The sequence below is a fragment of the Vombatus ursinus genome, unplaced genomic scaffold (assembly GCF_900497805.2).
Source record: "Vombatus ursinus unplaced genomic scaffold, bare-nosed wombat genome assembly UNPS02014817.1, whole genome shotgun sequence".
Taxonomy (NCBI): Eukaryota; Metazoa; Chordata; class Mammalia; order Diprotodontia; family Vombatidae; genus Vombatus; species Vombatus ursinus.
Window position 1 is genome coordinate 9,157,487 of NW_020954595.1, and position 15,461 is coordinate 9,172,947.

At 43.4% G+C, this 15,461-nt stretch overlaps 1 protein-coding gene across 3 annotated transcripts in view; it reads right to left on the bottom strand.

Moving 5' to 3' along the window:
• Window positions 1–805: 805 nt before the first annotated feature.
• Window positions 806–15,461, bottom strand: part of GLI3 (GLI family zinc finger 3) — a 292,643-nt gene continuing 277,987 nt past the window's right edge. For all 3 annotated transcript variants that reach the window (XM_027835941.1, XM_027835940.1, XM_027835942.1), the window contains 3 exons: window positions 14,264–14,554; window positions 10,280–10,607; window positions 806–6,840 (listed from right to left, as the gene is read on the bottom strand). In XM_027835941.1, the coding sequence (XP_027691742.1) occupies window positions 4,526–6,840; window positions 10,280–10,607; window positions 14,264–14,554 (2,934 nt within the window). In that variant the 3' untranslated portion in view covers window positions 806–4,525. The remainder of the gene's footprint in view (window positions 6,841–10,279; window positions 10,608–14,263; window positions 14,555–15,461) is intronic.

The window sequence follows — 15,461 nt, forward strand, 5'->3', positions numbered from 1 at the left end:
CTTTATAATAACTCAAAGATAGCCTGTCTCTGACCCAGTGAGCACCTACTCTATGTGTGTGTGCACTGAAGGAAACATTGGTCAAAAACCAGTCTCTGCTACTGCCTAGATCCTTGACCTTGGGAGTCACTTCCCTTGTATGGCACAGTTTCATCTTTTAAGCTTGCACTAGAGATAACTTTCAAGATCATTTCCCAGCTCTAGATGCCACAAAGGTCTACTTCTATCACTGGAAAATTTCTGATTCCTTTGAGGCTCAGCTAAGTTGTTGACTCTTCTGGGCAGCCCTCATCCCAAACTCCTCAAGATTTCCTCCTTAAAATATCTTGCATTTCATAGGTCATAGATCTAGGACTGAAGAGAACCCAGAAACTATCCTTTCTGGTCTCTTAATTTTACTGTTGGGGAAACTAAAACCCAAGAAGGGTAAGTGACTTCCTTAAGGTCAGACAGTTAGTGACAAATTGAGGATATGAACCTAAGACCTCTGACTCCAGGGCCAGTGTTCCTTGCACTTCATCAGGTTGTCTCTTAGAACTTCAGCTCCTTCTGGACAGGGATAGTTTCTTTGTCTTTTTTTTTTCCTTTATGCTGCCAAAGCCTACCACTGTATCTTGAATATGGGAGAAACTTAATAAGTGTTTGTGAAAACTGAATGTTGACTAAAATTCTTCTGGGAATATTATATTAAAAAGGACTGGGAAGTGGATCTGCATTACATGCCTCCCTCCTGCCTAGAATTTACTAAAATAATAAAAACAAGAACCAAAGAGTTTAAGTACAAAGGACTTTTTATTGACATTGTAAGAAACATTATTTTTCTTTGTTATGAAAGAACTAAGTGGTTCTGAAAGCAAAACTCCAGGGGTTCTGTCCATGGTGCTATAAGCCTTTCAGTTTGATGCAAGGCCTTACAGCATCACATCACAACTGCAGGTTTATCCAAAGGAGGACCCAAGGCCCTGTTACACCCCAACACTAGTCCTACGATACATAAATGTATTTACATTTTTTTTAAAAGAAAGGATTACATATTTTATTAAAAAAAACTAAAAAGATTGGGTTGGGGGAGGAAACTGTGGGTTTATCTTACACACATCTGCAGGATGCACAGAAGGAAACTTCCAGGGAACATTCAGACAAGGGAACAATGAGCATCAGAAGTTGATGTGATGGTTCAGATTATGGGAAATGGCATGTGCTCTTGGCTGACCAATGAGGGCTCCCTCCATGCACTCATTGGGCAAAACGTCTTGGTCCCTCTTGTTGACAAGATTAACAAAAAATAAGGCACGTACATTGTGAAAATGGAAACACTGTTGGTTGTCACAGAGTCCAAGTCTGAAAATATGGGTTGGCCTAAATCATTTATTTTTCTTTCTTCAAAAAGACAGAGGTGATTAACAGAAGTACCATTTGCTGACTCTCCTTGAAGTCAGTACTATGTTGAGCCTGGTCTCATATCTCCCTTAAACACTAAGTAGGAAAGGCAGAAAGGACACAGGCAGCTAGGGGAAAGAGGTGGGGAAAGCCTGATAGTTGGATTCACCGAACAGTGGGCAGGGGAAGGTTAGCCTATGAAAGCTGGTATGCTCTGAGGTAACCGCAAAAGTACCCTCCTAATACTGAACTGTACCTTGTCATTGGAAATACCTTTCATGGACCATTCATATTGGAATGAGATAAACTTTTCTCCCAAACATTGATGTACTTGCAAGATGGATAGCAACTGCATATTGAACAAGAAGGATGGTAGATAAAAGACCTCTTCCAATAAATAAAAAGAAATCAGGTGCTCTGGATAACAGAGAGAAAAGACTTCAAGTAAAAAAAAAAAAAGAAACAGAAAAGAAAGTGGGCCCTTAAGATTCTAACAGTTTTTCTAGGCTAGTGTTGGTGTTTATGACATGGGCATTTGTAAGAAGTTTGGTCATGCTGGTCAACTTCCAGAATATATACCTAGTCATGGGCTCTTTATACTATGTTTACCAGGGCAACTATATGTATAATAAATGGGTGCAAGAGTTTAAAAATACCTGGCCAAATGTCACTGATTCTAGCTGTCCCATTCTGTAATTTGATAATTGGCCCCTTTTCATATTTAGTGAACCCTATACCCCAACAAGGCTCAACTCTGTCACTGACCACAAGAGTTGGGACTTTTAGGGTTCGTATGTGCTCCTGTGAGAAACCTAAAATCTGGATACAATGAGATTTGGTCAGATGATAGAAAGAGGATACATCCCAAGACAGAAAGTATTGGCTGATTTTAGGAATGAGCCATGTGCCATAGGGCGCCTTCCTTTCCATATATCTCCTAACATTCTCTTGTGTTTTAGGTCAAATGTGGGCACTCCTTTGATTTCAAACAGAGCAGTATCTACAGAAATGTTAAGGAGGAGTTGGGGAGGAAGGTAGGAAATAGCTCAAATCCTGCCTCAGAAACACTTACTAGTTGTGTGACCCTGGACAAGTCACTTAATCCAGATTGCCTCAAAAAAAATGCTTGGCCTCAGAGTGTAACATAACTGTGTAACATTGGGCAACTCACTTGCTTTTCTGGGTCTCAGTTCTTCATCTGTAAAATGAAGACATTGCACTCAATTATCTCTGAGGTCCCTTCTAGGTCTTTATGATCCTCTCATCTGAAATAATAAGTTAGTGGCAGCTAGAATGGTTGGACCAATTAATGGTGGAATGCATGGGGGAGGGAATAGTGATTCTAACCTTTCTATTCTTCCTTTCAAATTTCTTTTTTTAACACTAATTTAAATAGGGGAAAAGGAGGAAGAGGCACAGAACTGATTCATAACACTTTGAGTTACAGACTCATGAGAGTTGGAAGGAAATTCAGAGGCCAACTAGTCCAACCACTATCTGATTCAAAAACAATAAACAAAAAAAATCCTCTCCACAATACCCCAGATTGGGATGGCATGAGGAGAGAAGAATCTAGCCTTCACTTTCACTTCTAGTGAGAGTCAAAATGGGACAGGGTTTTGCAGGTATTTCAAGGTATTTCTCCCTCTTATTCTAATAATCTACATATTAAAAAACAAAACAAAACAAAACAAAAACAGTAACCTGAACAACCCATGTAGTATTTGTGCACATACAGTACATCACAATGTGTATCATTTGCATGGGGGAAGGAGTCCTGTAAAATACTAAACAATTTCACTTCAAAATAAAAATATAGATCCTACTTTACATTAGGGACAAAATGAATACAAAATTCATTTTTTTTTTCAAAATTGATGTGGCATTTCATAGATACTGGTGAAAAAATAAAGATGTCCACACAACCACGATATATAGTTTCCATTGTACTTCCAATAAAATTAAAAAAACTAAGCTGAGCGATTTATACCCAAGTGCAATATAAAAAAAGTGATTTTTCCTCTCTTACTCTTTTATAAGTCCCTTAAAATAAGGGTTTAACATAGAAATCCTCCTTCATGATTGCAGCAGTAAACAGATGCTAAATACACAGTTAGCAATGGGCGTATATAGATAGCTTCTGTTTCAGAATTCTAAAAACAGTTGATTTTCAGTCCTCTCTGGGCATAGTGAAGAGAAGATGATCCATGGATCATCCCTACATAATACTCTACCAATAGCTTTAGTCTCAGCATCCACCAAACTTTCCCCCCAATTATCTAATTGGGCTGTCCCTTCTTTCCCTTTCTCTCCCTCTGGCTGAAATGCTACAAAAGCAGAGGAATAGCTAAAAGTCAAATAGAAAGAGGGAAGAAGAGGAAGGAAAACAAAGATACCTGAGAAGTGACCATTGACACAGATTCACTCATACACATTTCAATTCACAGACTGTCTGGGAGAGAAAAAGAAAAACAAAAACACGGAGAATGTCATAGTTTATCTGAAAGAGTTCCCTTATTTCCCTGGACCCACAGCAATAAAAAAAAGCCTGCTATGGATTAAACTAAGTTGGGATGCAGGACAGTGGGTATAAGAAGAGAAGATGCTGTAAGTTTGTTGGACATAGCATATAATACACCAATGGGGAATCACATTCTATTCTCTGCTTATTGTGCCCAGTGTAATCAAATTGAAAATGGAAAAGGAAAAACAGAAACATGGTCCTTGGGAAATCAGTCCCAACACTCAGGTGTCTTTTGAGTAATAGAAAACTGTCCCATCCTTTCACTGGACTTCTCTTAAAAAAAAAGGAAAACATGCACATGACACATTTATATGGGTTTACAATTCAAAAACAGGTTACAGAGCTTTAAAAAAATGAAATGGGACAAGGACGAGGAGGAGGAGGAAGAGGAATGGGGCTAAGAATACTGACTCAAAATTGAAATGGAAGACAGTTTCTCCCTACAACACTTTAGGGTTTCTCAGAGTCCTTTTTCCATAAAAGGAATATACTTGAAACACATCCCATTCAGGTGAGATGAGATTACAAAAATACATACACAACTAAAAAGAATCCATTTCACCTTTAAAATTCCTAAAGTTGTTTCTGTTTTTTTTTCTTTTATCTTAATTTTCCCAACATCTATTGCATCACTGCTAAAAACTTGCTTTCTTCTGCAAGGGAGGTCAGCAAAGAGTTCATGTCCCCAATTGCCATGTTGGTGGTATTAACAGGCAAGGAGGGGAATGTCAGAGATGCTCGTGGAGTGGTGAGGCGAGAGGAATTGTGGGAAAGATTCTGAATGATGCTCGGACTCAGGGCTCCTGAAATTAAGCTGGCATGGTCCCCATCATCTATGATTGCATCAAAATCAATCTGCACCCCTTCCAGGCTGTTGCTGTCAATGTTATCAACCGTGCTGGTCACCTGGTTAGCACCTGGGGAGAGCAGCTCAGAGTTTTCAGTGCCAGTACCCTGAAGCAAGCAGTTAGCTTCTGAAATGGAGAAAGACCCCGTTTTCATGTCTTGCTGACTAAAGCCCAGGGTTTGGTCATACAACTGACCAGAGTAATGTGGCACATTAGAGCAGAGCTGTTGTGACTGACCTTGGGTCTCCATCTTAATACCATTGACCCTGCAGGTCTGATTTGCATCACTGACATGTCCTTGTTGTTGAGCTAGGCTATTCCTCAGCATGATTTGCCATCTACTGCCCCCATAGTTGGCATATGGTTGGTATGTCTTTGCTATGGCCAAACTCGATTGCTGATTCCCAATGCTTGACAGACAGCTCTCTGACCCTTGGTAGACACTGCTTTGTGAGGTAGGACTGACCTGCCCTAACATCATCTGACTGGTACGATTCACAGCTGGGAAATGAGCACCTTCAGCCAGTGTCTGACTCTGGAGGCAGCCCTGACTCTGTGTTCCATTTGCCATGCTGCTTGGAAGCTCATTCGGGGCCACCGCCATGCCATAGTTTGGCTGGCTTCCATTCAGTGGCATGCTGTTGCTTCTCAGCTTCTGTCCTGGAATCAACGAGCCACAGGAACCATCTAATGCCCCACCTACTGTCGACTGCCTATTTAGGCTCTCTCCATATTGCTGAGCCTTGTTGGACTGCAAATGGAAAGAAGTTCCATTGGTACCACTGCTACCCCCACTGCTACTGGGGAGCAAATTCTCCTGCAGGCCACATGAGCTATTTTCTACCAGCTGCTGGTAACCATTGGCTTGGGCTACTCCATTCCTCAAAAGGTTCTGCTGCTGGACAACCATGTTATTATATAAACCAAAGGCTCGAGCTTGTAGGGCTGATGAACGTTGGGCACACTTCAATTTGGATGGGGACAGGTCAGCACTCCCTGAGCTGACTTCATTCCACTGAATGGGGAGGTCACTCTTGCTGGCATCTGAGCTGGGTGGCTCTGGAGCATGATACTGAGAGATGACATGGTTGCTTGGCAGGTGGGGCTGGTCAAGCCCATGATGACCATTGGCCATTGGGGTCCCATGCGGCACTTTGCTATTCTCAGAAATGCTGTTCAGGAAGTGCTGTTCATAGCCACCCTGGCCCTGAGAGTTCAGGTACTGCACCACATCGTCTGGCAAGAAGTCCTCATCATTCAAGTTGGCATCAGATTCCATGGTTAAAGACTCCAAGGTGACATTCTCACTGATGCTCGGAGGACAAGGAGAAGAGTAGAAATTACGGAACAGGCCGCCCTCAGGGCGAGTATAATTCTGGAGCACAAAATTATGTTTTTCCACGTATGGAGGCAAAACAGGAGGGTTAAAGCTATTTAGACTGTTGACACGCTGAACTCGAGGCAAAGAAAGGTTCTCTGAGACCATCCGTACAGGGTCACTGGCTCTTCTCATCCCATTCCCCAGCATATCATGAGGCAAAAGGGTCCTCCGCCCATAACTGTTGGTTCCACCATCACTGCATCTTCGGGGAGGGTTGACAGGGGGGAATGGGGAGAGGCCAGACTCCCTGCAATCCCCCATCAGTGCCATCCTTGTCTTCAGGCTCATCCTTTCCATGTTGGGTAATGGGGTGGGTGGGGGCCCCCCAGTTGCTGCTGCATACTTGGCCTTCAGCCGGTACTGCTGTGCAGGGGTGAGGCTGAGGAGGCTGGGCAGCCCATCAGCTTGACTCGCCTCACTGGAGCGGCGAGAGGCGTCTGTGGAGATGGGGTCATAGGAGTCGGCCACGCTCACGTTCTGGAGCCGGCCCTCGGCTTGGGAAGCCTCGCTGGACCTGCGGCTAGAGAAGCAGGGGGAGATGCCCGAGGACCTGCGGCTACTCAGATAGGCCGAGCTGATGGTGCTGGTGTTACTATCTCGTCGGTTCAGCACATTCAGCATGGTGACGTCCACGCTGGACAGTTCATTCCGGTTAGGGAGGATAGTCATTGGCCCATTCACGCTGCAGCTGGGGTTGGACTGTATTCCTGTAAAAAGAGCAGAGAGGAAGACAACTGAGGAGGTGTGCATCAGAGGAGCACTTCTCAGAGAAAATCCTTGGCTCACAAGCATGGCAGACCTCGGCAAACCCTTTTTTGAAAGAATGAAAGAAGGCAAGAGTAGAAACTCTGCTCTTGATCTGGCCCGAGGGTAAGGCAATGGAAGCTAGATGGCAGAGTTAAAAGTGACCTCAATCCAACCTCTCCCTGAACAATAATCCCCTCTACAAAACACCCCAAAGTGGTCATTGAAAATTTTCTTGAATCTCTGCATTGACAAGGAATCCGTTACCTCCCAATGCAGCCCATTCCATCTTGGGAGGACTTTGATTGGGAGGAATCCCTCATTTTGACTTTGGACAACTCCTACTGAGGGCTCCTGGTTCTGCTCTGTGGGTCTAAGCCAAGTCCTCTTCTACAGGAGAAGCCTCAAGTAGTTGAAGGCAAGTATTCTCAATGAACAATTATCAAATATTTACTAAGCACCTACACATAAACACTGTGCTAAAAACTGGGGATTGAAAGACAATCAGAATGAGTCCTGCCCTCCAGGATCTTGCAGTCCTGTGAGGAGAGACCTGTGTACACATAGCTACACAGAGAATAGCCACAAGGCAATACAAGGTAATTTGGGGGAAAAGAGGAAAGGTATGAACAGGCAGAATGATCAAGAATGGCCTCAGGTAGAAGGTGGTGCTTGAGCTGAGGCTAGAAATTCATGGAGGGATTCTAAAAAGCAGAAGTGAAGAGGGAATTCATGTCAAACATCCAGGTTAAAGAGACAGACACAAGAGATGGTGGGTCATAGGAAAGGAATAGTAAGAATGGAATTTGGCTAGACTGTGGATGGCATGAAGGAAAGTCATGTGTCATAAAGCTGGAAATGCAAGTTGGGGCCAAGGTGACATTCTCTGAATGTCAGAGAAATTTATATTTGATTCTGCTAATTGAGAGCCACTGAAATTAATTGAGTGGGGAATGATGTGGTCAGATTTGACAGCTGAGTGGTGGGTAGAGAGGAAGAGTCAAGTCTAGAGTCAGGAAGGTCAATTTCAGAAGCTACTGCAGTAGTCCACGTGAGAGAGGAGAAGGACCTGAACTAGGGTGGTGGCCATGTGAGTGGAGAGAAGTGATCACACATGAGATGTGGAGATAAAAATGGTAAAAATTTGGCAACTATTTTGATATGTTGTGAGTAAAAATGAGGAGACAAGGCTGGTGGGAACTTGGGTGACTAGAGGATCACGATCCCCTCAATAACCATCAGGAAGTTCAGAAAAGGTGTGCATACCTTTGACCCAGCAATACCACCACCAGGCCTTTGTCCCAAAGAGATCAGACATAAAGAAAAGGACTTATTTGTACAAAAATATTCATAGCAGCTCTCTTTGTGGTGGCCAAGAATTGGAAATTGAGGGGATGCCCATCAATTGGGGAACGGCTGAATAAGTGGTGGTATGTGATTGTGATGGGATACTATTGTGCTCTAAGAAATGACGAACAGGCTGATTTCTGAAAAACCTTCGTATGAACTGATCTAAAGTGAAGTGAGCGGAACCAATCATTGTAGACGGTAACAGTAAGATTGTAACGATGATCAACTGTGAAAGGCTTAGTTGCTTAGATCAATACCATGTTATTGCTCATTGAGTTGTGTCCAACTCTTCATGACTCCTTGGACCATTGCACACCAATCCTGTTTATGAGGTTTTCTTGGCAGAGATACTGGAGTGGTTTGCCATTTCCTTCTCCAGTGGATTAAAGCAAACAGAGCTTAAGTGACTTGCTCAGGGTCACACAGCTATTAAGTGTCTGAGGCCAGATTTGAACTCAGCTCTTCCTGACTCCAGGCCAAGTGCTCCATTTACTGAGCCATCTAATACACTGTCTTAATATGATGATCCCCATCAATTCAGAAGGACTTATGATGAAAATTGTTATTTACTTTCAGAGAGAGAGATAACTGATGAATTATGAGCGCAAATTGAAGTATAATTTTTTTTTCATTTTCTTCATTTTTCTTGCTTTTTTGAAACATGGTTATACTGAAATATTTTACATGATTTTACATGTATAATGAATATCACATTGTTTGCCTTCTCAGTAGGTGGGGGAGGGGCTGGAGAGGAGAGAATTTGGAACTAAAATTTCATATTTATACACAACAAATAATTTTTTTAATTAAAAGGAAGTTCAGAAGAGGAGTAGGTTGTGAGGGAGGGATAATTAATTGTCTTGGACATGTTGAGTTTGAAATATCTATGAGACATCCAGCTTGAAATGTCCAATCAGAAACTAGAGATAAGGGAGTAAATCTAAGCAAAAGGCCTTGAGCAAGATATGGAAATCTCTAAGTGGTTAGCACAGGAATACTTCAAGCCATCATAGGTTGTAAAGTTGCTAAGTAAGAAAGAGAAGAGAAGAAAAACTAGGACAAAGTCATGAGGAACACTCAAAGTGATGGGGTGTTCTATGGATGATGAACCACCAAGGTAGAAAGAGAACCAGGAGATGAGGATGTCACAAAAATCTGAGAGGAGGGATCCTCCAGGAGAAGAGGGGGCTAGTCAACAGTTTCTGATGTGTCCTGTAAACCTTTCTTCCCTGGCTTGAACACCTAAAGTTCTTTCAACCTTCTCATTTTACAGATGAGGATACTGAGGCTGATAGAGGTGAAGTGACTTGCCCAGGGTCATACATCAAATAAATGGTTGAGTCACGACTCTAACCTTAAATTCCATACAAAGTTGAAGAATAAAAAAGTCATTTAAAACTGAGGCAGCCAGGAAATCGATGACCTACTGTCCTGGGATAGATGTCTATCTATCCCAGGTAACTGTCAAAGGTGGCATGAGGTGGGAGGTGGAGGAAGGGTAGACCTAAGGTCATCAGGAAACAATATGCCAAGAATGGCATGTCTACAGTCAGAAATTCCTGCGAGTGACCTGCTTACTTCTGGGGAAGGCTTCGAGATTTTAGTCTCATTTGTGAAGTCAAATAATCACTCCCCACACTGGAGATAAAGGCAGATCATACGACTACCTAAGGACCTTCCAAACATTTCTGAGGCCACCAGTGGTTGTCATGTTCATATTTCCCATGTCTGGAATATTCTCCCTCCTCATCTCCATCTCTTAGAATTCCTAGTTTCTTTCATGACTCTATTCAAGTGTCCCCTTCTACACAAGGCCTTTCCTAATCTCTCTAGATTCCTGAAATTACCCAGTATTTACTCTTTGCTTGTAACTATTTGTATCTGCCATCCCCCCATGCCCATAGTATCAGCTCCTGGAAGGCAGGGTCTTTCTCATTTTTGTTTCTGAATACCCAGTGGTCTGTCTAGTACTTAGCACATAACAGATGCTCAGAAATGCTGGTTGGTTGACATGATGCCTTTGAGCAAGCTGACACCTCTTGAGTTTCTTACCGTTTCCTATGATAGGAGCTAGCACAGGGGCTTTTGGAGGTGGGAGGGGGTTCAGCCGTGGAAGCATGCCATTCACTTGTTTCAATCTTTCTGCTTTTACTTGCTCCATCCATTTAGTGCCTGTCGTGTTCCTCCGAGCTTGCAAGGCAAGAGCGGTGGTTGCCGTGGAAATGGTAGAGTCCATGATGGGGGTTTCGTCAATGGCGCTGAGGTCTCCTACACTGCCTCCGTTGGTCAGATGGAGCTCGATCCCACTGTTGGAATAGGGGCTGCTGGGGGACTGCTGGCTGCTGCATGAAGACTGACCACCAGGGCTTGGCTGAGATGTCTATCGAGGGGAGGAGACCAGAGAAGAAACTTGTCAGGCTGAGCCATGAGCCTTAGCTGGCTATCGAGCTAGTCTACCACAGAGGAATGATGTGGGGATAGTGGCCAGTGACTCATGCTACTTGGGCTGCCTACCACAGGTGTGCCCTAGCTGCTTGAAAAAGGGGGAGTCAATAGGGAGCTAAGGAGCATGTATGCCCAGGAAAGGTACCACTGGAGGAAGCCTATGTCTACCTTAGCCTGGCTCTTTTCATTCTCTGTCTTCCCTTTTTCCTCTCAAAAGCTTAAGTTAGAGGACAGAATTACACACACACACACACACACACACACACACACTATCTATATTCTTGCACACAAACATGGCAAATCACTCCCCACAAGACTGTTCTCTCCATGCAGTCTGGATCATGTGTGAGATCTCTTGAGGACCAGTTGTCTCCATGCCATCAGCATGTCTGTTGCAAGCACAGAGACCAATAGGGAATCTTTTTCTTTTACTTATGCCTTTCTAGCTGGTCCCCAAACCTCTACCAGCTAGGGATGGGCAGCCATCCAGCATGAATGGGCAAACCCAGTTCCAGCTCAGCTCCATTGAAGATGTTCTTTGTTATGGGCCTGGAGCCTCCGCAAGGGCCTGAGGGGATCCTCCTTCCTGAGCAGTGAGGGGGCCTGGGAAATGGCTAGCTCACTCGTCCTCCTGGCCAGTTCATGCTATGCCTTCTCATCAAATTCAAGTAAGAGCCAGGTTTATCACCATGTAACAAAAAGCCTGCAGACTCATGCAATTCTAATTGGCCACAGGTGGTAGTGCATTCAAACACATCCTAAAACAGTAACATAAAGGAATTCATGCCTTCTGCATACACACTTCGAGGGCAGCCCCAGTGGATTCACAAGGTGGTACAAATAATTCCAAATGGCATTGGGAAGTCCCAAATGCAAAGAGTTGGCAGATGCCTTGCATTCAGGTGACTAGCTACATCCTCTTGTGGCATGCAAGGCCTAGATACATACACACGGATAGGAAGAGCCCAAATTTCCCACATGCCAAGCATCACAAAAAAAAAACACAATGTCAAGGATGGGCATGTGGTTGACTGAAGGTTCATCACCAGATACATCATGGAGGTTCACATGTACGAGGGGAAAGGGAAGACAAAATGACAAGGCCAAACAAACATTCCAGTGACAAGACATCTGAGAAGGTCAGTTCCCCTCACCTGATTACCCACTGTCCTTAGGAAGTGAGAACAAGACAGTTAAGAGCATTAGACAAAAGAGACATTGGATTAGTAAGGAAAAAAGGTGACAAACTTTAATTCACAAAGCAAGGTAAACCATTACAACTAGTTGTCATATTTAAAATGAAATGGAACCAAGATCAATCAGGGACATGCATTAAGGACCAGCCAATACATAGAGGGAGCTGACAATTTGTTTTTCTTTAAAGAAAGGTGGTTGTAACCAGTTGAGGGGTTGTTAACTATTCGGGGAAAATCAACTGTGTTGTTTCTTAGGTAAGCTACTTAATCTATCTGGGCCTCGGTTTCCTCATCAATCAAATGAGGACATTGGTAAGGGACTTCCTGACTCTAACATATCATAATTTAATGAGTTCACCAACCAATTAGCATCCTGGAATATCCAAAATATCCTAGACCTGAATCCCTCTGAATTTCCCATTTCTACCATTGACCTTGGATATAAAAGAAGACATTGGGTATTCCCATATTGTGTCTGTAATAATAATAATAATAATAACAATAATAGCATTTATGTAATACTTTAAGGTTTGATGAATGTTTTATGGATATGACCTCATTTGATCCTCATAGAAATCCTGGGATGTAGGTGTTATTATTCTCTCCATTTTGCAGATGAGGGAGTTGAAGCAGACAGAGGTTAAGTGATTTGTCCAGGGTCACAAAACTAGTAAGTGTCTGAGGTTAGATTTGAACTTGTTTTCCCAACTCCCCAGCTAGGGTCATTGCACTACTTAGCTATGTTCTTGGGCTTGGCAAAACTTCATTTGGATATATGCCCAGCCTGTGCAATTCTCAGCACTTAGCACAGTACTTGGCACATAGTAGGTATTTAATAAACAATTATTGACTGGATGATTGATCAGAAAAAAAAAAAGAATCCAGGGAAGGCAGGACAGGCTGCTCTAGTCTGAAACCAAAAGCTTCCGTATTTGATATATGGGACCACGGTGATTGAAAAGTCACTTTTCTCTCCTTCTCATGAGAAGAGACATTGGGTATTGGCACAGGTCTTACGCTGCTCTACGTATGTGATTCTGCAGTCTTCAGGGGGAGGCAGCTACCTGATCTTCATGATGAATTCTTATAATGCCAACTTCATGGGGCACGGTGCAAGGCTCACATAAGAATGCGTGCAAGCTTTAATCTGCTACAGAAATATCACTTAAGGTACGTCATACCTAAAGGAATTATGAGGAAAATTGCTTTGTAATTTAACTACTTTGTCAATTAGGGTTTTCAAACAGTATGTTTTCTAAAAGGAACACAGCCCATACCCTAAAAGGTACCAGTGGCTTGTCCGTTACTATGGATCTGGCCCTGGGAAATCACACACCCGTGGAAAGAGCTCCCTCCAAACAACTAAGGCAGATGGGCAGCTGCTTTCGACCTTGGGTCTTGGCAAGCAGTCTGAGTACAAGGACATGTGCTAGCACCTAGATGTAGAGGTTGAGAGCTAGAAGGATTCTCACATACCATCTAATCCAACCCCCTCCATTTATAGATAAGGAAATGAGGCCCAGAGAAATGGAGTGAGTTGCTCTAGGTCACAAGGCTAGTTAGCATCCAAGGTGAAACTTGCACCCAGGTCATCCTAACTCCAAGGCTGGCTGTCTGTTCCCCCATATGTCCTCTGGCCTCTTGGTGTAGATGAATACAGGTGTTCATACCTATGCAGTGTTGGCAAACGTGTTTAAGATGAGACTGTCCCCACCTGACCGGAAGTAGATTTTTCTGTTTAATTGTAGTTTGTTCCTCACGTCTAAATGCATGGAATTGTATCTTATCCCATGACCAGATGCTTCACAGGGCAGAAATGAATGGAAATATCCAATAAAGTATATAAAAAATAACCTCACCCCCTAGCCCAAATATGAGGCCCTGCCAAATATATACTCATTTCCAGATCCTTCTATGACATTCCCTTTGGGGGCTTCTTGAAGCTCCCAGATGCACCTGACCTGGGATTTTTGGAAGTGTCTGATGGCTTTGGGTCTTAGTCATAACCACCGACCCTCCCTTAGTCCGAGGACTCAATTGTTCCATAACTGCAGGAATTATATGACAAGATAATGGCCTTCTTTCTATGAGGCAATTGTGGCTTTCTCGCTTCCTCACAGCACTCTGGTTCAAGATGGATAAAAAATGCTGTGGAATTAGGTGCCGAGGACACCCTTTTAGCATGATTATCTCATGAAAAGTTCACCCTCAGGAAAAGCCTGCAGGCAGTGTGACCTCAGCTGATGACATCTACACTGAGAGCCTGGCAGTACAAGGTACACCACGTCCTATTTTTTCTGGACCCAGATTTTGTACTCAAGCCTCTTGACTCCTACAGGGGTTTGGAGGCATTAGGAAGGGCTAGGACGAGCCCGAAGGTGGGGCTAGCGCCTACCATTGGCTTCTCAGACTTGACCGTTTTCACTTGCAGGCATTCATCCCGCTTTGAGGTAGAGTTGTTGAGGTCCTTCTGCTCGCCCAGGGCCCCCTGAGTCTGCTGGCCAGGAGATCGGGATGGGGCATGGCTGCCAGGCTCCCGAGGAGGTGGAGGCCGGGGATGGAGGTCTCCACGTTGCTTCTTCGTGACATGAGCTTCAGGGCCGTGCACAGTCTTCACGTGTTTGCGAAGGGAGCTGGGGTCCGTGTACCGTTTGGTGCAGCCCGGAATCTTGCACACGTATGGTTTCTGTTGGGAACACAGGAAAAAAGACACTAGATTAGGCTGTGCATTTTTGTCATCTGAAGTCATAACTGGATAGTTATCTTCATACTTTTAAAGGCTTCTGTCCCTTCTTTTTTTCCTTTGGTCAATAGTTTTTCAATTGCTCTCCTACCCACGGTAAAGGAGAAAAACAGGAATGCCATGTTACAGAGTGCTTAAAATCCCCAACAAATTAACATGAGGAGATAACCAAAAGAACCCATATAGAGAGTGGAAGGTGAACCACATTGGCATTGTTTTTTCTGGGATACACAAACCCAAGATGTTAAAGAACCCACCAGAGTGTACCTAATATACCATATGTGGGTTGTACTAATGGTCTTTTAATCTTAGTTCCAAAGAACATTATTGTTAGTTCAGCTCTCTGGGACTCAATTTCTTCATCTGTAAAATGAGGCTCCATGGCCTTGGAGAGCCCTCCAGCTCTAGGATCCTAACTCACTGAGCCTTTCTGAGTTGCAATTTCCCCAATGTTCCTTTTGGCTGGAACTTGGTGAGCCCATGACATTATTATTACTTAACTTATCTGAATTGTATAAAAGTTTGATAATGTTCATGATGGGATATATCATAGCTCTAGAACTGATAGCTATTGAATCCAACCTAAACAGTTTACCTATAAGGAAACTGAGTCACAAAGTGGGAAGATGACGTGACCAGGATGATCAAGGTAGCTAGTGGCAGTGCCTGGGTTTGAGGAAAAATCTGATCTGATCTATATCCCTCGTGTGACTCTGAACAGAACCAGTAAGAATACCAGGTCTTGGACTGTGGACGACATTCATTCATCTATTTGTTAGGTTGACTTACTCTATCGAGTAGGTACTTTCCACCCTATCTGGCAATGTTTTCTTGAAAACCCAAAGGCAAT